The sequence below is a fragment of the Protopterus annectens genome, chromosome 7.part1 (assembly GCF_019279795.1).
Source record: "Protopterus annectens isolate FY-2018-M chromosome 7.part1, PAN1.0, whole genome shotgun sequence".
In the NCBI taxonomy this organism is placed as follows: domain Eukaryota; kingdom Metazoa; phylum Chordata; order Ceratodontiformes; family Protopteridae; genus Protopterus; species Protopterus annectens.
Window position 1 is genome coordinate 212,718,183 of NC_056740.1, and position 27,132 is coordinate 212,745,314.

The 27,132-nt window shown below is 44.4% G+C and overlaps 1 protein-coding gene across 1 annotated transcript in view; it reads right to left on the reverse strand.

Moving 5' to 3' along the window:
* Positions 1-27,132, reverse strand: part of LOC122807698 (ubiquitin carboxyl-terminal hydrolase 4-like) — a 1,844,759-nt gene that overhangs the window by 274,377 nt on the left and 1,543,250 nt on the right. The window contains exon 14 of the mRNA XM_044078661.1: positions 11,419-11,568. Coding sequence (XP_043934596.1) covers positions 11,419-11,568 — 150 coding nt within the window. The remainder of the gene's footprint in view (positions 1-11,418; positions 11,569-27,132) is intronic.

Genomic DNA, 27,132 nt, shown 5'->3' on the forward strand with positions numbered 1-27,132 from the left:
GGAAGGTAACCTGGACTGCAACAGTGAATACACTCAAACATCTACATTTATGGTAGGTACACAACTGTACTATGTTCGTGTTTCACTGTTGCAGTCATTACAATTGGGTTGAATCCCAAAGCTAAGGTTGGGAGGCTGGCTAAATAGGATTAGGGGAGGCTATCAGGCCCTGCAGAACTGCAGTGGCAAAGCCTGCCCTGGATTTAGAGTAGAGAGGTAAGTGATAGTGCTTTGTAAAAGTATGCACTGAACTCCAAGTTGCAGCCTCTAAGATGTCTTTGGTTGGTACTCCTCTGAGGAAGGCTGCTGAAGTGGCTTCTGCTCTGGTTGAATGTGGCCTAATGCCCTTAGGCCCTGATTTGCCATGCTGTGAATAGCAGAAATGAATGCAGTGGCCTATCCACTTTGAAATAGTCTGTTTTGAGATGGGCTTTCCTTGTGATCCTTGCAGCATATGCCATTAGAAGTTGTTCAGTCTTTCTGAAAGCTTTGGTTCTGTCCAAGTAGAAGCGTAGCTGCCTGTGAATGTCCAAAGAATGTAGACGTCTCTCACTCTTATTCTGTGGGTTTGGGTAAAAGGTAAGCAAATTAATTGTTTGGTTAAGGGCCACACTGGACACTACCTTAGGCATAAATGCAGGGTTTATCCTTAGAGGAACCCTGTCAGGATGAAAAATGATAAAAGGTTCCACAGCCATGAGTGCCTGTAACTCTGAGACTCATCTAGCGGAGGTTATTGCTAGGAGCAAAGCTGTTTTCCAGGATAAGAATTTTATATCAGCTGTAGAGGCTCGCTGAAACGGAGACAGTGTGAGTTTTTCCAAGACGTAGTTGAGGTCCCAAGCAGGTACTGGTGCTCTCCTTGGAGGTCTTATGTTTTTGGCCCCTTTGAGGTACTGCCTTAGTAATGGATGAGAAAAAAATAGGTGGTTCTGTATTGTAATGAGCTGAAATGGCAGAAGCATGAATTTTAATTGATGAAAAGGAAAGGCCTTTATCCAGCATCTCAGTTAAGTATTGCAAAATCTGAGGAATATTTGGAACAGTCGTGTCAATACCTACTGCCTGGTTCCAAGCACAGAATCTCTTCCATTTTTCTGCATAAGATTTTCTGGTGCTAGGCCTCCTGGCCTCCAAAATAACATCCATCACTCCTTTAGAGAGAGGTGTCTCTTGAATGGCTACATTATCCGCCATGCTGCCAGGTTTAAGGTCCTGAGTTGGCTGTGCAGTATCTGACTGTCTTGTTGGGTCAATAAGTGAGGAATTTGGGGTAATGTCCAAGCTGGGCATTGAGACAAGCTCTTTAGGATTGGGTAACCAGTGCTGGTGAGGCCAGTCTGAGGCAATCAGTATAATTTTTGGCTTCTCTTGTCTGACCTTGAGGAGTGGGAGGAGAGGCAGAGGAGGAAAGGCATATACGGTTAGGTTTTTCCAGCTGAAAGATAGAGCATCCACTTTCCATGCTTGCTTGTGATAAGTCCTTGTGCAGAATCTCTGTAGTTGGCAGTTGTGAGGGAAGGCAAATAGGTCTATGTCCGGGGGCATCCCCAGCTCCTTGTTATCATACTGAAGACTTGTGGATCCAATTTCCACTCGTTTGGATCCATTAGGTTTCTGCTTAGTTCATCTGCCAGAGTATTTATCCTTCCTGGCAGGAATTGTGCTTGCAGATGTACTTGGTAAGTCAGTGCTGTGTCCCACAAGTTCATGGCTAGTCTGCAGAGGGGTAGGAATGCATGCCCCCTTGCTTGTTTATGTACCACATGACTGTGGTATTGTCCGTCTTTATCAGTAGTTGTCCTGGATGAAGTTGATCCTTGAAGGCTATCAGGGCATTCTGAACAGCTAGCATCTCTTTTTGATTGATATGTAGATGCATTTGACTTGCGGACCATGTGCCCTGAATACATCTTCCTGCCATATGGGCCCCCCAGGCATAATCTGATGCATCTGTTGTCAATGTCTGCTTGGCTATGTGTAAGGTGAATGGCTGTCCCATGTTGACGTGACAGGCATTTGCCCACCATCGAAACTCCTGTTGCAGGCAGGGAATGAGGGTAATTATTGTTTCTAGGCTGTGGCAATGTTGAGTCCAAACACTTTTCAGATACCATTGAAGTTTCCTCATATGCAGTCTTGCATATGGAATTAGCAGTATGCAGGATGCCATGAAGTCCAAAGCCTGCAGAATATTTCTTGCAGATAACTGGGTCTTTGTTGCCAACATTTTGAAATAAGTATTCAGTTGTCTGTGTTTGTCTGGCATGAGATAAGCCATCCGGGCAGTTGTATTTAAGCTTGCACCCAGGAATATTATTCTCTTGAGAGGGTACGAGCTTTGATTGCTTTTCGTTTACTGTGTACCCTAGACCGGTTAGTAATCTTTTTACAAACGCCAGATGCTGTAGTAGGATGTCCTTGTTGTCTGCTTGAATAAGGCAGTCGTCCAAGTAAGGATATATTTGTATTCCTCTTTGTCTGCAAAATGCAATTACTGGTGCCAGGCATTTTGTGAAGACCCTGGGCGCAGTAGATAAGCCAAAGGGCAGTGCAGAGCATTGGTAGTGCATTGAGCCAGCTAAAAATCTGAGGTATCTTCTGCATGATTGTCTGATTGGGACATGCAGGTATGCCTCTTTTAGGTCTAAAGGCACAAGCCAAACCTTCTTGCCCAGCATGGGCAGAAGCTGCTGCAGAGTTAACATTTTGAATTTTGGAATATCCAGGAATGTGTTTAGGATAGACAGGTCCAGTATTGGTCTCCGGTCTTTGTCCTTTCTGGGTACCAAGAATAGCCTTGAGTAAAATCCTTGTCCCTGCTCTTGCTGTGGTACTTGCTAAATGGCTCTTATGTCCATGAGGGATGAAACTTGTTTTTGTGCCTCTGCCCATTGACTGTGTGGCAGGTCTGGCATACTGTTTGGCCTTGGCAGGGTGTGAAAGTGGAACCTGTAGCCTTGAGATACTATATTTAAGACCCATTTGTCCTGGGTGATCATGTGCCAATTTTGTGAAAAAAGTGCTAGTCCCCCCCCCCCCCCCCAAAGGAGCTGCCAGAAGATAAGTGCTTGGTGCTGGCAGGGGAAAGTCATTGAGACTGTTTCCTGTATGGCTGTGATTTTTCCTATCTGCTTTTGGAGGTAGAAGCACCCCATTGTTTAGGCCTGTATGAGCCTTGGGGTTGTGATCTGCTTCTGGGACGTCTGCTGTATCTGCCTCTTTGTGGCCTGTCTGACACTGGAAAGGACCAATTCTTTGTAGGCCAGTTCCTGCTAAATCTGGGAGGCTGTACCTGTAAGAAATCCTTCACTGTTTGCACAGATTTAGCTTTGTCCTCCATTTTCTTCAACACCTCTTCTGCTTTAACACCAAACAAGGTATCATGTTGTAATGGAGCATCTAATAGCTTTGCTTTAACATGATCGGGAAGATTCTGTTCTTTTAACCAAGCATGCCTCCTAATGACAGAACCTGTAACTGCGGCCCTGCAGGAGGCCTCTAGAGAATCAAAACCACATTGCAAAGTATGCTTTCCCACTTGTTCAGCTGCATGCAATAAATCCTGCATTTCTTTGTTTTCTGCACATTCTGAATTTGTTAAGCTGTGACATAAGATATTGCTGATATTTAAGCATATAAAAATGACAATTTAAAAGTCTTACAGCCAAGGTAGCAGAAGTATAAATCTTTTTCCCCCATCTGTCCAGGGCCCTTGAATCCCTATCAGAGGGGATAGGGTTTTTTGCAAAGGAAGCCTCGACCCCCTTGGGACCCTGAGAAATAGTATGTGTGTCAGCAGCAGGGTTTTTGTAAAGAAATTGATGAGACTCAGGAACCCTGTAGTATCTGTCTGGCTTAACAGGAGCTGGTGGTAAAGAGTCAGGAGACAGACTGGACTCTGAAAATACATCATCTACAATGTCTAAAACAGGAGGAATAGTAAGGGGCCTGTGCTGGGGGTAATAAAAGGAAGTCTCTGAGCCTTTTCTTGGATTCTGAGTAATCTTGGCTCTCCCAATGGAAATGTTCCCTCATAGTATGCAGGGTCTCCCCAAAAGAATAATCCTCAGGAGGTGAGGCTGAAGGGACAGATTCTTCAGCATCAGAATTCTCATAGGAAAGAAGGGAATATTCCTGATCAGAAGAAATGGAAACCTGATCTGAAGATTCATATTCTATCTCTTGCCTAGGCCTCTTATCAAGAGGTGGATGGGAACCCCTGATCAAAGTAATTAGGTCTTCGGCCATTTTAAGCATCTGTTTTTAAGGCATGGAGGCCTGTCCAGGAGAATGCTGTACTTGTTTCTTTGTCTTTAGAGCTGCTTTAATCTTTGCCTTTGAAGCTGAAGATGGCTTTACATATACCTGTGTAGGCCTGAAAACACCCTCAGAAGCAGATGCCTGCTCAGTGGCTCCAGACCCATCTCAGGGAATAGCTTCCGAGTGCCCAATACCTTGAGTTTCCAGCGGCCTAGTTGGCTCCACGTGGGAGTTGGAAGCAGCCTGTGGCTCTGAGATAGCGGACATCACGGGCTGCGAAAGTGCCTCACTGAGAACCGGCGACAGGCCTAACGGAAGCCTCACCGTCGGTTTTGGACCTCGGATGTCTGTCCTTTTCTTTTTCTTTGCGCTTTTGACAAACTCCGGTAGTTGGCTGTGCCGACGGCATTATATAATTGAATCTTCTGCCAAAGTAATGAAATGCAAAATCATACCGACGCTTAATAGTGCGTTGGTTAAATCTATCACAAAACCGACAACTAGCAACGTCATGGTCAGGGCCTAGGCAAGGAATACAGTAAGAATGAAAATCCTTATGAGGTATTTGCTTACCACAAGAAATACAATAATTAACTTTTTCTGACATCGGTCTGGAGCAAGAAAAAAGTTTCCCCAACGGGGTACTTAGCTTTAATGAAGCCTTCGGATCTGAAATTCGAATTTGAAAATCTCAGGAGTCAGCCGACCGGCACTTGCAAACTGCTTTTGCTTCGGGCACTGCGCGGCAAGAAAGACTTATGAAAATGGCGTTGGCTGCATCTTTTATACCCCTGGCGCACTGACGTCAGGGAGGGGGCGACAGCAACCGACGCCAGACCTAGACTTTGGAACTCGGGCCGACTGCGGGTAGCCTGCCAGCAGGATAACCCAATTGTAATGACTGCAACAGTGAAACACTATGAACATCCTTAAGGATGCTCTCACAGAAATGGAGACTAAAAGGGATCCAAATCCTATTATCTATACTGCCAGGCTGAAGGATGATAATTCAGGATGAAGTACTGAGCATTCTGCTGTGCAAGCCCACTGTTGTGGGAAGCTTCTGGTGATAGTTCCTGGCAAAATGGAAGAAAAGGAGAAACTAGAGCTGCCTTGGCCAATAGAGAGTCACAAGTAAAAGCTGTGGGCATTTCATTTGGATCTTTAGTTAGACCTTGAGAAGCAGAGGAAATGGATGGATGGTATATAAAAATCTCCCTTTCCAAGAAAAATACACTGCATCTGTTTTCCAAGCTCAAAGGCAGTAAGTTCAGGTGCAAAAGAGCAGACGCTGTTTGCTGTCAATGGAGGCTAAAAGATCTACCTACGGCACCCCCCACCATTTGTGGGCTATATCTTGGAAGATCTCCCTGATCAGCATCCATTAGTGGGAATCTTCTCTTGATCTGCTTAGACTCTGCCAGGACACTGTCCTGTGAAGGAATGCAAACCACCTGGAGGGAGAAGTTTGCTTTTGTGGCCTGCTCCAATGCCACAAATGCTAGCCTGCGCAATTTGTAAGATCTGACTCCCCCTTACTTATGTACCACACGATCATTACGTTGTTTGTGAACACTCTTTTGGACTCTTAAGGGACCTTGTTTTCGAGAATGGGAGAAAATCTGCAGAGCTTGTTTAAGTGCCCTAATCTTCAGATTGATGTACTGTCTTAGATTTGCAGGCCATCGCCCACGAACTTTTAGGTTGTCTGTGCATGCTCTCCCATGTATCATCTGATGCATCTATGTGCAGCTCCTGTTGTGGTGCCAGTGGTTTGAATGGAAGACCCAAGTTTAGTTTTACTTGTGACATACATCACAGTATTTCTTCTTTAGGCAAAGCAGGAGAGGAACTTGCATGTTTAAGGGATAAGAATGTTAAGACCAGGCAGATTCCAGGTACCATTGGATCTTTGTCATATGGAGTCAGGCAAAGTGGACTATGGGGATAGTTGCTGTTATGAATTCCAGTGCTCTCAAGATCTCTCTTGCTGTACAGGACTGAACAGAAAGGAAGTAAATGGTTAGGCTCTGCACTTTGGTAGCAGGAATGCCACCATGAGTTTTGGTTACCCCAAGAAAACTAGACATTGGGTTGGCTTCAATGCTGACTTTTTTCAGGCAGATCATGAAACCCAGGGCCTGAAGTACAGCAATGGTGAACTCAATATGCGTCGAGTACCTGCTGAGAAGGAACCTGTATTTAACAGGTTATCCAAGTAAGGAAGTATTTGGAATTCCCTAAGTCCTTCAGTCAATCACTGGGGAGAGACACTGTGAAGATTCTGTCGGCTGTAGAAAGTCCAAAAGGCAAAGCAGAGAACTGAAAGTGTGATGGACCAGCAGAAAACCTCAGAACTTTCTTGTAGGCAGGGTTAATAGGAACATGGAGCTAGGCATCCTTCAAGTCCGACGACACCAGGAAGGCTTGAGAAAGGATGTATGGGAGCAGAGTTTGGACGGACAACATCTTGAAAGACAGAACAAAGAGAAATGTGTTGAGGGTGGAGAGATCCAGAACTGGTCTCCAGTTACCTTTTCTGGGTGCACGAAAGATTCTTGAATAGAACCATTTCCATATTGATCGTGGGGGTACCGAATCTATTCTGCCCTGCTCTAGCAACGTTTGAATGATTTTTGTACTCACATTCTGAACCTTAACACAAAAAGGCACTGGAACTGGATATCCTTGTAGGTAATCTGCCTACAACAACCGTGCTTTGCTCTCCTAAATGGCATCTAATAGAACAACAAACAGCAACACAACTGAGAAAAATAGAGGACGGTTCTCAAAGAGGCACTTACCTGAACCAGTTAAGGTCAATGGCATCCATGGCCACACATAAAACTGTCAGACAAGTACACGACCTGCATCTGGACTGGAAGTGTAATAGTCTGAGGATTTCTATTCGTACATCCACTTATGTTTCCTTATGCTTGTGGGCTTTACGTTGCACGTAATACTCTATGGAAGATGCTGGCTTTGGTACCTCAGACACAAGTCCAAGTTATTTGGCGAGATAACCAATTGGTTTGGAATACTGTGGCAGTGATTTAAGGAAGAACATTAAAAAATACTCCTAAAAATATTTAAAAGTCAGTATTTTCTGCATGAAGGGGTTCCCTGTAGGGACATATCTGCTGAAAATGGAGTCTGTAGCCAGTTGATGCTCTTGTGAGCCTCTGGGCTGCTTTTTCTTTCCTCAAGAAAGTACTGAAGATTTCTTCACACTGACTGCTAACTTCCCTCCTCAGGATTGTTCAATCAGCAATCAAGAGTAAAGGTGTGGGAAGGAGCCAGAGCTTTGTGAAATTGACCAGCTGTAGTTTCCTAGGCAGGAAACAACTCATACCCAAAAGGCTACTGCAGCAGTGAGAATGATGAACATGAACCATTACTCACTATGACTCCAACTCTATCACAAAGGGGAGGGAAACATCTGCCTCACACTACTCCTTGAAAAGGCCAGCCTCTCCTTATTGGATGCTTCACTAATGTGACAAATAATGGGGTGCTAATGGGGATCAGGCAAACAGCACCCAGTTTGGACAGAGATGCACATCAGAAGCTGCATCTCTGTGCTGGCGTCTGAATTACTTACGGTGGGGTTCTATACCCATTTGGTTAGTTACAGTCCTTTCAGCTAGCCAAATTGTATAACACTGCAAATAACCATATTTACCCAACGTATCAATGTCTTGCACTTAACTGGCTAAAGCTACCTAATCTATAAATTTATACTCAAATGAAAACTTCTCACAACATCCTCGACAGCCCAAATAGATGCTCTGCAATCAGCCATTTATTAATCTGATACTCACCCCACAGAGGGTTGTGTTCACTGAAACAACACCTATTGCTTACTTAAAAATCATGATACTGACTGTGTTTACTCTGTGTACACCGCTAAACTGTGGAACTCTTTTCCAGTAAACATTACAAATATCTAATCTTGTCTACTACTGAAAATCTCCATAAAAACATGACTGTCAACAAACTAGTCCTGTCACTTGTAAGCCCCCTTCTTATTCTAACTATTTCCCATATGTATTTTAAAATCCCAATGAAATCATACCCATCAGCTGCACAATCCTGTCCTTGTACCAGCACCAGCATCATTATGAAGTCACCTCTTTATTAACCTCATCAAGTAACAAAATCCTCACACTATGTCACCTGTTTACATGTCTCAAGTGAATAAATGAATAAATATGCATTTGCTTCTTTGCTACATAAACTGTAAAACAATACTGACTATTCTTAAGGTATGTGTGACTTCAGCATACTGTAAATACTACACAATGTTCTTAACATGGTAATCAATTGATAAACTATACACAGGTCCAACATGCTAATCAACTGTTAAACTATACAGAGCTCAGAGTTATGTAGTATATGTTTATTGCTATCTCATGCTAATTGTCTGTAAATATGTAACATGGAGCTTTTCTCTGGGTTTCCACTGAAAAGGGGCTTTGCCCAGTTGGACTTTCCCAGTAATCAAAACAAACACAATTCATAACAGGTTCCAAAAAGCACTATGCTCTACAGATGATCATGGGTACAGGAAGGGACAGTGGGCATCTCCTTGACATTCAAAAATAAGGTACAACTTGAAAGAGTTAGGAAAGAAGGAAAAAGATCCTTAGGACTGCACTTAACAAAAGAATCTTTGATAGGGGACTTCAAAGTCTTGTCCGAGTAAGCAAATGAATTAGAAGCATGCTGAAAAGCAAGTATCTAAGTGTGTGGACACCACTGCAACTTCCAAAGGTGACAAGCTGGGAAATGTAACCCTTACCTCTTTACAGTCTGTCAAGTACTGGTGTCAGAGCAATCTCTCACCACATGAGGAAAATACACAGGCCGTGGATGGGAGAAAGCTGCTTTAACAGCAAACACAAATGGAGGAAGCTCTGGCTAATGGCTGGTCTTGTGCTCTCCCTGGTCACTCCTTTACTTAGACTAATGTCTGAAGTCATATAAGGGACCCTTCTGTCAGGTTGTGCACTGGCTATATCCTAATGCTGTCACACTGCAAAAGCAAGGAGACCTCAGTTATGTCCTGGATTTTTTCATGGCAACTGAGCTGAATCTGATAGCTGTAACACTCCATGTTGTGTTCAATTTTTAATCTTTCAATTCTCTTCAATCTGTGTTTTATTTCCTTCAGTTCTCTAACCATCAGTTCCATACCAGATAACCCACTCCCCAACCTAAACAATGTGTACAGCTTACCCTCCAAAGCACAGGAAATCTCTATGGGGTGGTGATGAACCCATATGTCAAGCCTTCTACTCTCATCTCGCTGGCTGGTAGGAAGACAGGCTCGTTCTTGTCGCACTTATCACCCTTCGTGTTTCTTAACGATTTTCATACTTTATGTCTTTAACCCATGCCTCCATGATGCAATGCATATGGTGCTAGAGCAAGGAATGCATCATGCATACACCTAATCTTTGCTACAGTACAGAGTGCTACTTGGTAGAACTATTTTCACATTACAGTTCTTAGCATCCTGATATTTCCCTGACCTCTGCCAAATCTCAAAGGTACCAAAGATATCTAGTCACTTCTCTCCTCTTGGAATGGGCAAGATAGCATAAGCCAATCATTCTCACTGCACCCAGAGCCAGGGTCACTATTTGAGCCCACAGTACATCTTGGACACAGCTAGGCCTTCATCCCTCCAAGCCACAGAGTTGGTCCACTTGTGAATTTCTCTCCAGCAAGCAAGACAGACAGAATTGATGGCTAGCCATGTCTGGTGATAAAGCGAATGTAGGACACTTAAAACTTTCATATTTAACTGGCACCGAACACAGCAAATTCTTACAACAAAGCATTAAGACGGAGGGCCACTCTAAGCAAGCAGCAGAAGAGAACTGGTTAGCATGTAATAAATTCCTCTTAGACAGTGTGTTATAAAAGAACATGCAATGGTGGCAGATGTATGTATCCACAGAGCATGGAAGCTACCCAATACATGAACGGATTCCAACAGAAGGTTCTTGGAAATTACCCTTGAAGTAATATCAGAAGGTTTTTATAAACACCACTGCCACAAAGCAAACACTGCAAGGATAGGGTTGGGTCAGTTGCCTGATAATGCTATTGCTATATTTCAAAATGGATCTAAAATTACTACATACATTAAGTTTGTTGTCTATACATACATCTTTGTCTATACTATGAAGCAGTGGTGCACAGGTTAACGTTGTCGCCTCACAGCAAGACGTTCTCCAGTTCGATTCTAGGCTGGGGTGCCTTCTGTGCGGAGTTTGCATGCTCTCCCTGCGTTCGCGTGGGTTTATCACAGGTACTCCGGTTTCCTCCCACATTCTAAAGACATGCATCTAGAGTGTTTCTCCCCGGGCCTCCGCTGAAAATAGACTCTGTCCTAGTCGGACTTTCCCAGTCAACAAATGTTAAATAAATAAAATAAAATAATCATATGCGGTGGTGGTGCTGAGGTAGCGTTGTCGCCTCACAGTAAGACGCTGCCCGGTTCGATTCTCAGCTAGAGCATCTTCTGCGTGGAGACATGCGTGAATGGGCGTACCTTTGTTGAAGGTTTTGCGTCAGGGCTGGTAACTCGGCACGTAAAAATCAACTACCAATCATTAGCGGACCGGAGTTCTGCTGTGGCGACTCCTAACCGGGAAAAGCCGAAAGACACAACAACAAATCATACAACTTTAACTAGGTGCCTGCATTTTGATTTTTCAACTTCTAGTCAAGACACAGGTTGCAAAGATACTCTCTTAAAAAAGAAGATACTAGACAGCATTTACAACAATTCACTCCCACTTGCCAATCCATTTTAGGAGTATGTTAACTAGTCAGCCATACATACAGATTGTTTTTCTCTCAGACAGCAGCAAGATACCACCTGACAAGATTTTCCTGCCTGATAATTTATACACAACTCTCCTCATGAAAGAAAAGTCCACACAACATGGTTTGAAAACAGTCATGTGCAACAGTAATATTCCACTACATTTTTCTGCTGCAAATCAAGTGCATTACTAAAAAAGAAATGGAATCTGATCAAAGAGGTTTACATATTTCTACTCCTGGTTACAGCTATGCTACACGTACTATAGAATAAAATAATACAGGAGTCTTTAAAAAACCAAAAGTTTCCGATCTTACCGTATAGGAAAATTCACTATCGTGTCAAGCTTATCCCTCCAGTATCTGTTGTAAGAGAAGCGTTTCAAATGCACCACTAAAATTGGTGGCAAGTACCACAGGTCAAATTTTTTGGTAGCTTGTTGATGCTTTTTACAATTAGGGCAGTACCTGCAAAAAGCAAAAAAGAATTCAATAAAAGCAAACTCAAAAACCATAACAAAATACGTTTAACAACCTGCCTCTCTGTGTGTAGTTTACAAATGAAGTAACTGCCTATAATACAAGTTCTTTATTCGAGTAAGATCAATTACACAAAACTATAAAGTGAAGACAGAAGAGTATTGCTCTTGCTGAATGAATGGCTTGCTTTGATAAACAGTATACATGAGGAGGTCAAGGATATCAAAGTCTGTAAATGCAGACAGCTTGCTGCTAATTTTTGAAATCACTAGGGCTTTAATGACAATCCTCTAATTAATCTAACCTTTTACTCTTGCAAACTATCCACTTCAGTTTTGCCACACTTAGGTTTTTTGTTGTAATTCAGTACTATGGCCACCAGTCTTTACATGAAACAAGTTTCACCAACTATCAATAAAGTAATTCTAATCTATCATAAGGTTGGCCTAATAGTTCTGTTGTGGTTCTGCTTCAACTGTCCACTTCAGCTCAACATACAAAACCATTTTTAAATGCCTAAAAAAGTCAATGATATACCATATGTGTATTCTGTCTTTGAAGAAGTACTTAAGTCAACGGGTAGGATGGCAATGTTATGGTAAGATCTGTGCCTCACAGCTTAGGGGTCTTGCATTTGGCCCTGACCTGATGTCACTATCAGGGTTGAGTTTTTAATGCTCTCCCCATGTCTGTGAGGGTTAGTCTGTGTAATCCAGTTTTCTCTAACCTCACAGAAACATGCTGGATGATTCATTACCTATAAACTGTGTGGCAGATTCAATAAAGTGTACACTACATGTACACAATATTTATTCAATAAAAATCATCATCACATTTTTTGTGCTTTCTAGTCACTCAGAAAGATTTAAGACATTCAGTAGGAAAACTAAGATTAGGAGAAAGAGGGTGTGTGTTATGTCTGTGTTGTCTATTCACTCAGAATAGTGTAATCTTAGTGTAGCCTTTATTGAATCTGGCCTCTATTTACCCATGAAACTGTGGTGTGGGTTGTGCCTGAAAAGGGGTTTGAGAAGTAACAGTTCAGTCACCTAGTTAAATTAAGTTACATTAAATTAAGTGAAGGTTCTTAATTTTCTGCCATGTGAACAAAGCAGTGCAGCGGTCCCTTAGAGTCTGTTACTAAAACTTTATTTTGCATGCTGCACGACTTTAAGTCAGCCAGTTAAAAAGAATAAAATGTGGAATGACCCTTATTAAAAGAATCACAGGTTTGCTTTATCTTCATACATATTTTCATAGAGATGTAACTAGGGTGGGGCAAAGGGGCAGGTGGTGGGATCATCGGTTGCTGATGGTAGTTTAGTATCTGTACTGAGTTTTTTTTAAATAAAACATGACTTTTTAAAATGACATTTTTACGCACTGTAATAAAAAAACAGCGCCTATTTTCATGCATTATACATGCATGCTCTCTCTTTTTTAATAATTTTCATTCAATCCAGCATTACACAAATTGATCAGTCCCTACCTTCCCTTAACTGCATGCATTGTTAACACAAATCTGATTCATTTCTATATAAGCTGCTCCTTCCCTTTACTAAAAATCATTCTCCAGTTGTTTCATCTCTTATAATATTCGATACTTCAGTTACATTTAGTTTAGGTTTTGAGTTCCATTTTCTAGTAATTGCTTTTTCTAGTAATTGCTTTTCTGGCAGCCAGAAATTAGAAGTTATGTACTTACCATAACGTTCCATCTGAGTAGGTAAACTTCATTTGTCAGCAACCTATGGGTTATCGGATCCATATCGGATCCGAGCCGGCAGCTTCCAACAGCTAAGATCCAAGCTCCTCCCCCTTGCCCATAATCCCCTGCTATCCCTTCCTGACCTCAGATCGAGTTTGCCTATCCACAGACCATACAATACCAAGAACCATCTCCCTACTCTAACCTGAAAGAATCTGCCATGACAGCAGGAGTCTTTTGAACATCCATATAGGCTAGGGGGATGGAGGGAGGGATGGTTGCTGACAAATAAAGTTTACCTACTCAGATGGAACGTTATGGTAAGTACATAACTTCTAAATCTGAAGTAGTTAACTTAATTTGTCCATCAACCTATGAGACAGAGTCCCCAGCTACCTGATTCTTGGGAGGTTCTCATGGAAGGATGTTCCGGAGCACTGCAGAGCCAAAGGATGCTCTCCCCCTGGAGACAATATCCAATTTGTAAAGATTTATAAATGTATGAGATGAAGCCCAAGTGGCTGCTGAACAAATGTCATCCAACGACACCCTAGATCGAAAGGCCACAGAAGTAGAGATTGATCGAGTAGAATGGGCATGGATTCCTTGAGGTGCAGGCCGGCCCGAACTCTCATATGCCAAAAGAATACATTGGGAAATCCATCTGGACAATGTGACTTTTGAGACAGGTTTTCCCAAGGAGGGCTTAGCAAAGGATACAAAACGTTGGTCAGATTTCCTGTGGTCAGCTGTCCTGTGCAAATAGAATCTTAGTTGCCTATGTACGTCTAGCGAGTGCAACTTGTATTCACCTTTGTTTTGGTAATTTGGAAAGAAGACTGGCAAATTAATTGACTGGTTGATATTAGACTCCGATACAATTTTGGGCAGGAAGGAAGGATTGGTCCTGAGTGAGACTCTATCTTTGTGGAAAACCAAATACAGTGGCTTGGCGCAAAGGGCTTGAAGCTCCGAGACCCTTTTGGCCGAAGTAATGGCAACAAGAAAAGCTGTCTTCCAAGATAAGTATTTCAGATCCACCGAAGTTGCAGGCTCAAAGGGAGGAGCTGTTAGAGACTGAAGTACAAGAGTTACATCCCAAGGAGGGACTGCATCTTTTACCGGAGGTCTTAGTAAGAAGGTGCCTTTTAGGAAGGTCTTACATAATTTGGACGACGTCAGAGGGCCGAGATCATTGCCAACATGATAATGAGAGATTGCGGCCAACTGGACTTTGACCATAGAAGAGCTAGCACCTTGGTCGAATAACCCTGACAGAAAATCTAGTACTGCTGGCAACGGAGCTGTAAAGGGATTTAAGTTCCGATGCTCTGCCCAAATAGAAAAACGCTTCCATTTGCTATTATAGATTCTTCTAGTAGATGGCTTGTGAGCAGCTACTAGAATAGCTTTGACAGGGGACGAGATACCGGGAGTCCTAGCTATCACTGGAACTGGATCAACCAAGCTGTGAGCTTGAGGTTGTCCAGGTTCGGGGTTGACAGGCCTGACGGATGAGAGATCAGATCTGGGATGGGATCTAGAATCCATGGGGGATTCACTAGATGAGACCATAGATAAGGGAACCAAGCTTGATGAGGCCAGAATGGGGCAATGAGGATTATTCTGCTCCCCAACCGTCTGGCTTTCTGTAAAAACTTTAGAATCAGGGGCAGAGGAGGGTAAGCATACAGTAGACCGGGTGGCCAAGCATGCACCAGAGCGTCTCTGGAGGATTCCCCAGGTGGGGGAATTAGAGCGAAGTAGTCGCTGCACTTTGCGTTCGAAGGAGAGGCGAAAAGATCACAATGAGGTTGACCCCATTTGGAGAAGATTTGCTTCGCTACTTTCGGATTCAGAGACCACTCGTACGGTGACAGGATGGATCGACTTTGCTAAAATGTTGGACCGTCCCGGAATGTGCGTCGCTATGAGAAAGCGGTTGGTGGACGTAGCCCATTCCCACACTCTCATGGCCTCCCGACAAAGTGGATAGGACCTGGTTCCCCCTTGTTTGTTGATATACCAGACGACTGACATGTCTGTCTGGATCGCAATTGTCCCCAAGGGAAGAAGGCTTTGAAGTGCTTGCAACGCCAAAAGCACTGCTCTCATCTCTAGGACACTGATATGCAATAAGTTCTCCGAATGTTCCACGTGCCTTAGACGGTCCTGCCCAAGCAGTGCCCCCCCCCCCACCAGAGGCGAGAGGCATCCATGGTCACCGTGGCTAGAGGAGGGGGCGCAGAGAAGGGGCGCCCCTTCTGGAGGTCCAGGGACTGGAGCCACCATAAGAGGGCTTTCTTGCACACCCTGCTGAGAGGAACGGGAAAGCTCAGGGGATGTAGCAGCAAGGACCACTGGACTTGTAAGGTCCACTGAAGAACTCTCATGTTCAAGCGCGCCATGGGTAGTAGGTTGATGGTTACCGCCATCGAGCCTAGAGCCCTCAGGACCAATTCCGGAGGGGGAGCTGGGATTGTAGAAGGGCCAGTACATGGAGTTTCAGAGTTCGTAGCCGGTCCGGAGTCAAGAAGGCTAGAAGCTGGTTTGTGTTCAATCTGGCTCCGATGAAATCTAGGATTGGAGTCGGAAGAAGGGAAGATTTCCCGATGTTGATCTTGATCCCCAGCCGGGGAGCTAGTCGGAGAAAGTAATCCCTGGCTGTGCAAAGCAGATGCCTGGTGGGGGCGGTCAGGAGCCAGTCGTCCAGGTACGGGAAGACCTGAATTCCCTGGAGTCTCAGGTGGGCCGCTACAACAGTTAACACTTTGGTGAACACCCTGGGGGCTGTGGTGAGATAAGGGAAGGACCCTGAATTGGTAGTGGCTGGCTCCCAGCCGGAAGCGGAGAAACCTCCTGGATCGTCTGTCCATCAGAATGTGGTAGTCCGCGTCCTTGAGGTCTATGGAGCACATCCAGTCATTCTCCTGCAGAAGGGGGAGAATGGATTGAAGTGTGACCATCCGGAACTTTTCTTTGGCTACTGACAGGTTCAGGAAGGGCAGGTCGAGGATTGGTCTCAAGTCCCCAGTCTTTTTTGGCACCAAGAAAAACCTGGAGTAGAAGCCTGATCCGGACTGGTCTGGGGGGACGTGCTGGATTGCTCTTTTTTCTAGCAGCCGGAGTATTTCCTCTGCTGCTGCCTCCCTCTGTTGGGTGGGACATCGGGGAGGTTTCGGGAACTGAGAGGGGAATTGAGAAAGGGGATTTTGTAGCCTCTGGATATGATCCGAAGCACCCAGTGATCCGTTGCAATGGACTCCCAAGCTGCCAGGTGCCTCGAGAAACGCCCCCCGACTGCCTCCAGAGTGGAGCAGTCGGGTAACCCCTCAGGGTTGCTGCGTGGGCCGATCAGAGAAAGGTTCTCTGGACCCAAAGTTCTTCGGGCCCCCTCTGCCTCTAGGGCGGCGTCCACCCTGTCCTCCTCTGCCTCTGAAGGACGAGGGGTCCGGAGCAAAACGGGACCGTTGAGACTTCCGGAACCACATCATCTTCTGTCCCTTTTGGTTCCTGGAGAAGGACCTCTAGGGAGCAGAGAAGCAGACTCCGACGGCAGCCAACGTCTTCCCGTCTTTTTCGCTCTGGACTAATGTGTCGTGTATGGTCTTGCCAAAAAGGGCAGAACCATCAAACAGGGCATTAGCTAACAACGCCTTAAAGGGTTCTGCGAAATCACAGTGCCGGAGCCACGCCTGTCGCCATAGGACGACGCCCGCTCCGCTAGCTCTAGTGGCTCCTTCTGTGGCATGGGATAGTAACCGCATAGAGGTATTGGAGATTTGAGAGTGGCCATTCGGGTAGAGTACACTTTCTTGTCCTCCGCTGACATGGACTCTGGGGTCGACCCAGCGTATTCTTTGATAAGATCCCGCTGGAGCCGAATCACGTGCCATATAATTCAGCGACCTCACAGAGAAGGTGGCTGAAGCAAACACCCGCTTCCCCAGAAGGTCCATCGTCCAAGACTCCTTGTCTGGAGAATGGACCGAGGAACTCTCCTGGGCCAGTTCCCTTTTGGTGGTGGCCGCCACCAACATGGCATCTACCTGGGCTCCCTTGCTCCAACATGACCTGTCCCAAGGGGGGCTAAGAATTTTGTCCGGCCTCTTTGGAATGGCCTCCACAGTGTCCAGTTCCTTCCATGCCCTGGTAGTAATCAGGTCTACCAGGGGATCGGTGGGAGGGGACACCCAAGAGGTAGACGGGCCTGCTTCAAACGCCTCCAGAAAAACAGACTCGTCAGAGGAAGGTTTTGGGGCAGACCACCCCCCCGATCCGAAGCATCTCCATAATGTCTCTGAAGGAGACGTCTTCGGGGGGTGACCTTGGGGAACCTTCCCCTTCCTCCAAGTCTGTGTCCTCTGTCAAGGACTCAGGGGAGTCCACATGCCTCCTCTTGCACTTGCATTTGTGAGGGACCTCCTTGGGGGGGCTGGCCGAAGAGGCCTCACCAACCACATCCTGTTCCAGCAAGGGAACTATCTGAGACGTCTGAGCAGGCTGTCCCTGGGGCCGGGTGATGGAAGGAGGACCCGTCTGAGAGGGAGTGCAGGGTGGAGCCGTAGCTGAAGCCAGGGGCCTGGAATCCCTCGACAAAACCCTCTCTACGACATCGAATGCCGAAGGAGAGCCGCTCTCCCTAGGATCCGAGAGCAGACCCTCCCTCGGATCCGACGTGCGGATCAGAGCCGGCACAGACGCGGTTGATCCGAAGGGCCAGTATGCTCCGACCGAGATGGAGCCGAAACCATATTGACACCTCCAGATCCGAAGCTCAGCTCTCGGCTCCGAGAGCTTGGATCCGAAGAAAATGGACCCGACAGACTCGAAGGTGCTATCGGCGCCGAAGTACCCGATACTATCGGCGCCGACAGTCCCCCAGCTCCGACGCTACCCGGCTCCAAGAGCTCCGAACCCCGGTAATGGGTTGGATAAGGAGCAATCGGGGTGAAAAAGGGGGGGGGCAGGAGCACTGCCATCTGCAGCTGGGCCTGGAGAAACCTACTCATTATCCGGTCCAAGTCTGCATCGGACATACTGCGGGTAGACCTTGATGAGGCCACTGAGGCGGACCGGGAGTGGCGCCTCGATGACCTCGAAGGAGACCGGGTCTTCTCCTCCTCCGGCACCGGGGAGAAGTGGGGGGACCGGAGCCGGGATGGAGAAAACTCTGAGGCCCTGGGAGGAGAAACCAGTTTGGCTGGCGGGGCCGATGCAGAAGCTTCGCCCCCCCACTTGTGGTGCTTTTCCTGGCGTTTCTCCTTTCTGGCTTCCCTCTCCTCATGGCCCAAGGTGGGAGATTGAGTCCCGGCCAGGGGAAGGGGAACAGCAGGTGGCGCTGCCGCAGCCTCTGCCACGGAGGGACCGGAGGACGAAGCTGGGTCCGGGGGCAGAAGTCCCGCCAGAATCAGCTTCGCCCTCCCGTCCTTAAGGGCCCTGGGGTTGAACGCTGCGCAAATAGTGCAGCCGGAGGAAAGGTGTTCAACCCCAAGGCATAAAACGCACCGAGTGTGGCCATCCGGGGGACAGCTTATGGCCACACTCAGTACACTTTGAGAAAAATGTTTTGGGTGCCTCTGCCATACCTATCAAAGAAAAACAACACACTCTCTAGGCCCCAAAACCACACACCCTAACGCAAACACGGGGGGGGGGGGGAGGAAAAAATACTAAAAATTAGATCAATAAAGCCTTAATGCTACTGGGAGTCTACTTAACACACACACAAAAATTCTGATTAGACTAAGAAAAAAACAAATCCGCATACCACGCCTGGAAGCTCGATCAAGCTGCTGAAGAGAACCGCGGCAAACTAGATCTGAGGTCAGGAAGGGATAGCAGGGGATTATGGGCAAGGGGGAGGAGTTGGAGCTCGGATCTTAGCTGTTGGTAGCTGCCGGCTCGGATCCGATATGGATCCGATAACCCATAGGTTGATGGACAAATGAAGTTAACTACTTCAGATCAATAACTATCAGGGGTACAAAACTATCTCTGCAAACACTTAACGTGTAAAAATCATAAACCTTCTGGACTTTGTTGCATACTTTATATGCCTTATTTTTTACTCCTTTTTAAATAGCAGCTTCTATTCTAGACTTGACTAAAAACTCAACCAGAGCTGGCATTTAACTTAGCTCTTCTTTATCCTTTTATCTATACCATATTATCAATCTTTGGTAGGGAAGGTAATCTATAACCTGCATGCAAACCTCTGCTTGGCCTCATCTTACTCTATTAGTTTTCTTTCCCTACTCATTTGCTATCAATACCTCAGCTCCTTTGCTAATTTTATCCAAGAAGGTCCACCTTCCTCTTGCCTATTTTCTATACCCCTAACTCCAGTCATCTCTACTGGTAAAAACCTCCTTTCTCCATTCACGTTAATTTAGTTTTAAAATTTTTTCTGATACTTACAAATCTAACATTGTGCATTGGTTATTCTTTTTTTGGTCCAGCATCCATAATCCTATGCTCAACCTTATTTCTTCAACTCTCCACACTTCATCATCCTTCCCTTCCATCTTGATTGATACCCTTCCGTTTAAGTTATATATATGTGCGTGTGTGTGTGTGTGTGTGTGCCATAACTGCATAGCTCTAAAGTATACATTCAAATCAAGTAATCTAAAACCACCTTGCTCTAAGGGGAGAATCAACTTATCCCACAACCTCTGACCTCTTCTTCTGCCAGATACATTTCATCCACTCTGATTATAACCCACAACTTCTCCTCTGCTTAATATAAATATGCCCTACCTGTATATAAAACTAAATGGACTAAAACCATTTTCACTGCTTGTATCTTTCTATCCACGATCAAGATATTCTAGCTAATCAGTTTTTGTACTATCTTTTACTTAGTCTTTTTCCACATACTCTTAGCTTCCATAAAAATTCTTTTTAAACCCTACATCTAAACACTATCTTATCATGTCACACATAAATATGAGCATTGCTGAACCAATTCGTGTGTGGGTACATAGTTTCTACAACAGCCTTTGCTTTTATCGTCATTTATTTTCCATCCTGGAAAGTCTTAAAACTCTCCTATAATGTTCCACAATACCGGAATGCCCTTTTCTGGATATATTAAGTGTAAATTAATACAACTACAAATAAAAATAACTTTTCCTGACTACCATACCAGTTAAATGTTTGAATTTCTGAGTCCCAGATTTTCTTTGTTAATTGTTTTCAATATGAAGGAAATAAAGGAGATATGACATTCCTGTCTGGTTCCTCTTTTCAAACAGCTTGTCGGACAGGAACTCTACCACCTTACTTCTTAATACCTGTAATAATTTACAAAGCTGTAGGGGTATTGCATTCATGGCCATGACGCACACTGTGAGCTTGTGAGTGCATTGAAATAACTATAGCAATCTGCTTTTGTTACAGTAGCAGTAAGCAGTTTGCTATAGTGACAGGAGTGCAGAAAGGTTCTTAGTTTTTTTCTTTTATTTCTAAGTTTTCAGCTGAAGAGGCACTACACAGAGCACCAGGAGACCCAGCTATGGTTCTGAATTTTCATCATTCATTGTGTGCCAAGAAAGCAAAATATTTTAGCCAGGACTGTGGTGTCACTCAAGCTCTTCAGAGTAACAGTGACACCACAGAAGGCAATGCTTACGTTTAACAGAGCCCCCCCCCTTTTTAAAAAAAACAAAAAAAAAAAAAAACAAGAAACATCTTTATTAAATCATGTAGGACATTGGCCATGTTACATTCATATAAATGACAATAAACCACAGTGACACAATCTCAGTTGCAAACATTATACATTCCAAACAGTGAGACAAGGGCATTTTTAACATATCAAGTCACTATCAACAATTACAAAGCTCATTCAAATCCTGCCTTCTTTTAAACCGTGTTCCTTCTCTACATGTATTGATCACACAGTTCCCATTTTTTTCCTATGTAATTTGCTCCTACCCTTTTCTAAATATCCCAGTTCCAGTTGTTTTAACTCCATTACTATCTTCACTGCTTCTAATAAAGTTGGTTTAGACTTTGATTTCCATTTTCAAGTAATTGCTGTTTTGTCAGACATCATAATTAAACTCAGTAAGGCCTTATTATGTCTAGGTAATTCAGAGTTTCTATCACAGCTCAAAAAAATAATTTCCCCAGTCACTCCAACTTGCTCACCCAGCATCTCCGACATAGATGTCTGCAGGAAATCCCCAGAGTCTACCAACACACCACACTCCTAGAAAACATGTTCCCAGTTATCCCTTTCTGCCCCATCACACCTCCAATATTTGCTGTCCACCTGAGGAAACATTCTTTGAAGAGGATAGAGCTCCTCTTATTTGTGATGTGAAAACTGCTGACTCTGATTTATGCCTCCCCACCCCCCAAAAAAATCAAAAACACAGAGTCTGCAACAAAAAGCATAAAACATATAGAATACTGTATGAAGAAGCATCAGCACCCTTGAGAAACTGGTTTAAAAGGAAGCTGATCCAGTTTGCCTGACCCTTCCTCTGAATGCCTGGAAGAGGAATCTCAATTACTACTGACTGTGTGCACAAAAACATTTATAGGATCAAAAAATCACTAGACAAATGACTCACTGGATTAGACAACATACAACAATAGCAAAGGCAAAACAAAAAAGGTATTGCACACATCTTTACCATAACAAAGATTATTTATGTTTTTTTAACTCAATGGTCACACGACACCTCAAGTCGCAGCCACTGCACTATCAATGAACTTGTGCATGTAACTTACTATAAGATCACAAAGCAAAAACATATTTTTCTGCCATTGGCCAACTGCTATATAAATTATAGTTTACATACTTATCTTTTTAAAACTAATTTAAATTCTTAGTCAGTGTTTCAGTGCAATCAAAGAATGGAGTGGATCCAAAGCAGAGTATTAAACCTTGGCAATATAATGCCATTTTTGTAAAAGTAACAAATACATAATATTTTAATACATTTAGAATATATTCAGTTTTCTTTAAAAAGGCTATCCCAACTTGAATAATAGTCTAACAATGGAAAGCACTCTAAGCAGGGCTCCAGTAATCCTTTAAATGCAGTCCAGAACACAGTTTCTCCTGGCTGCAAAAGGTCGCTGTAGTCCATTATTTAATGCTTACCAGAACCTCCGGGGCATTTTTGTGTGGTAAGGGGCATGTGCTCACATGAACCTCAAGACAAATGGCCACATGTTAAAAGTATGGCCTTTTTTTAAGTTAACATTTTTCTAAGTGCAGAAATAATGATGGATCATTCATCGGTTAGCAACTACTTACTCTGTTGAATCATTTGGATTTCTCACAAACTAGACATTAAATAATATATTTTGATTTCTACACTGCATTTGGAAACATCTAGCAAAATGAAAACCACAAAATACTTGAAATTTCATTTACAGGTGCCTTTGCTGGCTTTATGGATGAGTTGTTCTAACAGCTGTTACATAATATCTGCAATGCTCTTCTGATTTTCTAGAACAGCACACAAAAAGTACAGTTGTGTACACTTATCATAAATGTAGATGTTAGAGTGTATTCACTGTTGCAGTCATTACATTTGGGTAATCTGCTGGCAGGCTGCCCTCAGTTGGCCTGATTAACAAAGTCTTGGGTCCTGCGTCGGTTGCTGTCCCTTCTTCCATGACGTCAGGTCATCAGGGGTATAAAACATGCAGCCAACGCCATTTTCATCAGTTTTTCTTGCCCCAGATGTCAGGTGCCCCCCCAATGGGGAGCAAAATATATAGATATATATAAATATATATGCATGTAAATTTAGAACACAACAAATATACCTCCAAATAAAGGCAAATACACCAAAAAAGGCTTTTGAGCACAGTAAAAGACAGAAGAGGTATAAGTAAGAGAAAAACAGGGGGCTGGCGGGTGGGTAACCAGGACTGCAACAGTGAATACACTCGAACATCTACATTTATGGTAAGTGTACACAACTGTACTATGTTCTTTGTGTTTCACTGTTGCAGTCATTACATTTGGGTAGAGTCCCAAAGCTATGGTTGGGAGGCTGGAGCTAAACAGCATTAGGAGTGGCTATGAGGCCCTGCATTACTGCAGTGGCAAAGCCTGCCGTGGATTTAGAGTAGAGTGGCAGATGATAGTGCTTTGTAAAGGTGTGCACTGAACTCCAAGTAGCAGCCTCTAATATGTCTTTGGTTGGTACTCCCCTGAGAAAGGCTGCTGAAGTGGCTGCAGCTCTGGTTGAATGTGGCCTAATGACCTTAGGCACTGGCTTGCCATGGTGTAAATAGCAGAAACGAATGCAGTGCCCTATCCACTTTGAAATAGTCTGCTTTGAGATGGCCTTTCCTTGTGATCCTGCAGCATATGCCACTAGTAATTGCTCGGTCTTCCTGAAAACTTTGGTTCTGTCCAAATAGAATCTAAGATGTCTGCGTACGTCCAAAGAATGCAGAATTCTCTCCCCTTTGTTCTGTGGATTTGGATAAAAAGTTGGCAGATGAATAGTTTGGTTGGCTTCTCCTGTCTGACCTTTAGGAGTACTTTGGGGAGGAGAGGCAGTGGAGGAAAGGCATACACTGATAGGTTTTTCCAGCTGAAAGATAGGGCGTCCACTTTCAATGCTTGTCTGTGATAAGTCCTTGTGCAGAATCTTTTTAGTTGGTAGTTGTGAGTGGAGGCAAATAGATCTATGTCCGGGCATCCCCATTTCCTTGTTATCATGCTGAAGACTTGTGGATCCAGCTGCCACTCGTGGGGATCCATGAGGTTTCTGCTTAGTTCATCTGCCACAGTGTTTTCCTTTCCTGGCAGGAATTGTGCCTGCAGATGTACTTGGTAAGTCGATGTTGTGTCCCACAAAGTCATGGTTAGTCTGCAAAGGGGGTAAGAATGTGTGCCCCCCTGCTTGTTTATATACCACATGACCGTGGTGTTGTCTGTCTATCAGTAGTTGTCCTGGATGAAGTAGGTCCTTGAAGGCTGTCAGGGCATTTTTAACAGCTAGCATCTCCTTTTGATTGATATGTAGATGCATTTGGCTTGAGGACCATGTGCCCTGAATGTGTCTTCCTACCATGTGGGCCCCCCAGGCATACTCTGAAGCATACGTTGTTAGTATCTGCCTGGCTGGGGGTAATGTGAATGGCTGTCCCTTGTTCTGGTGACAAGCCTTCGCCCACCATCAAAACTGTTGCAGGCAGGGAATGAGAGTAATAATTGTTTCCAGGTTGTGGCAATGTCCAACACTTTTAAGGTACCATTGAAGTTTCCTCATATGCAGTCTTGAATATGGAATTAGTAGGATGCAGGATGCCATGAAGCTCAAAGCCTGCAGAATTTTTTTGCAGATAACTGGGCCTTTGTTGCCAACATTTTGAAATAGGTAGCCAGTTGCCTTTGTTTGACTGGCATGAGACAAGCCACCTGGGCAGTTGTATTTAAGCTTGCACCCAGGAATATTATCTCTTGAGAGGGTACTAGTTTTGATTTCTTTTCATTGACTGTGTACCCTAGGCATGTTAGAAGTCTTTTCACAAATGCCAGATGCTGTAGAAGTATGTCCTTGTTCTCTGCTTGAATTAGACAGTCCAAGTAAGGATATATTTGTATTCCTCTTTGTCTGCAGAATGCAATTACTGGTGCCAGGCACTTTGTAAAGACCCTGGGCACAGTAGATAAGCCAAAGGGCAGTGCAGAGAATTGGTAATGCATTGAGCCAGCCTTGAATCTGAGGTATCTTCTGCATGATTGTCTGATTGGGACATGCAGGTATGCCTCTTTTAGGTCTAAAGTCACAAGCCAAGCATTCTTGCCCAGCATGGGCAGAAGCTGCTGCAAAGTCAACATTTTGAATTTTGGTATATCCAGGAATGTGCTCAAAATAGATAGGTCCAGTATTGGTCTCCAGGCCTTGCCCTTTCTGGGTACCATGAACAGTCGAGTAAATTCCTTGCCCCTGCTCTTGCTCTGGTACTTGCTGAATGGCCCCCATGTCCATGAGGGATGAGACTTGTTTTTGTGCCTCTGCCCATTGATTTTTGGGAGATCTGGCCAGCCGTTTGCCTTTGGCAGGGTATGGAAATGGAACTTGTAGCCTTGTGACACTATATTTAGACCCCACTGGTCCTGGGTTATAATGTGCCAATTTTGTGAAAAAAGTGCTAATTTTCCCCCTAAGGGTGCTGCCAGGACATAAGTGCTTGGTGCCGGCAGGGGGAAGTCATTGGGACTGTTTGCTGTATGGTTGTGATTTGTCTTCTCCAACTTTGGAGGTAGAAGCACCCCATTGCTTTGACCTGTATGAACCTTGCGCCTGGGATCTGCCTCTAGGGCGTCTGGATCTGACCCTTTGAGGTCTGTCTGACACAGGAAAGGACCAATTCTTTGTAGGCCAGTGTCTACTAAACCTAGGTGGCTGTACTTGTAAAAAATCTTTGACAGTTTGCATAGATTTAGCTTTGTCCTCCATTTTCTTTAACACCTCTTCTGCCTTAACACCAAACAAAGTATCATGCTGTAAAGGTGCATCTAATAATTTTACTTTAACATGATCAGGCAGAGTTTGTTCCTTTAACCAAGCATGCCTTCTAATTACAGAATCCATAACTGCAGCCCTGCAGAAAGCCTCCAAAGAATCAAAACCACATTGCAAAGTATGCTTTCCAACTTGTTCAGCTGCATGCAATAAATCCTGCATTTCCTTGTTTTCTGCACATTCAGAGTTTAACAACATTTTCTGTTTAAACAATGCCATGACATGTTGCTGATATTTCAGCATATGAAACTGACAGTTTAAGGCCCTTATAGCCAATGTATCAGATGTGTAAATGTTTTTCCCATCTATCCAGTGCCCTAGAATCCCTGTAAGAGGGGGTAGGGTTTTTTGCAGCGGAGGCCTTAACCCCTTTGGGACCCTGTGAAATGGTTTCTGGGTCTGCAGCAGGGTTTTTAAAAAGGAATTTGTGAGAGTCAGGAACCCTGTAATATCTGTCAGGCTTAACAGGAGCTGGAGTCAGGGGTCAGACTAGACTCCGAAAACACATCATCTACAATGCCTAACACAGGTGGAATGGCCAGAGGCCTGTGTTGAGGTAGTAAAAGGAAATCCCTGAACCTCTTTTTAGATTCTGAAAAATCTTGGCTCTCCCAGTGGAAATGCTCCCTCATGGTATGCAAGGTTTCCCCAAAATAATAGTCCTCTGGTGGAAAAGCTGAAGGTATAGATTCTTCAGCATCAGAATCCTCATGGGGGAAGAGGATATTCCTGATCAGAAGAGGAATCAGAAGAAATAGAAACCTGATCTGAAGATTCATAGTCAGTCTCTTGCCTAGGTCTCTTATCTGGAGGGGGATGGGAACCCCTGATCAAGGTAATCAAGTCTTCGGCCATTCTGAGCATCTGTTTTTTGGGCATAGAGGCCTGTCCACGTGGCTCTTGAGTTTGTTTCTTTGCTTTATAAGGTGCTTTAGTCTTTGCCTTTGAAGCTGAAGTTGGTTCAATGTAAAGATGTTTAGGTCCGAATACACCCTCAGAAGCCGGTGCTTGCTCAGCGGCTCCGGACCCATCTGAGGGAATAGTGTCCGAGGCTCCAATACCTTGAGTTTCCAGTGGCATAGCAGACTCCACATGGGAGTTGGTTGCGGCCTGTGACTCTAAAGTAGCAGGCGTCAGGGGCTGCGAAAGCGCCTCACTGAGAACCGGTGACTGGCTTAGGAGAAGCGTCGTCTGTTTTGGACCTCGGTTGTTTATCTCTCTCCTTTTCTTTGCATTTTTTGTGAACTCCGGTAGTCAGATGGCTATCTGACGACATTTCTGGATAATTAAACTGGATTCCAAAATAGTTTAAAGCAAAATCATACAGAC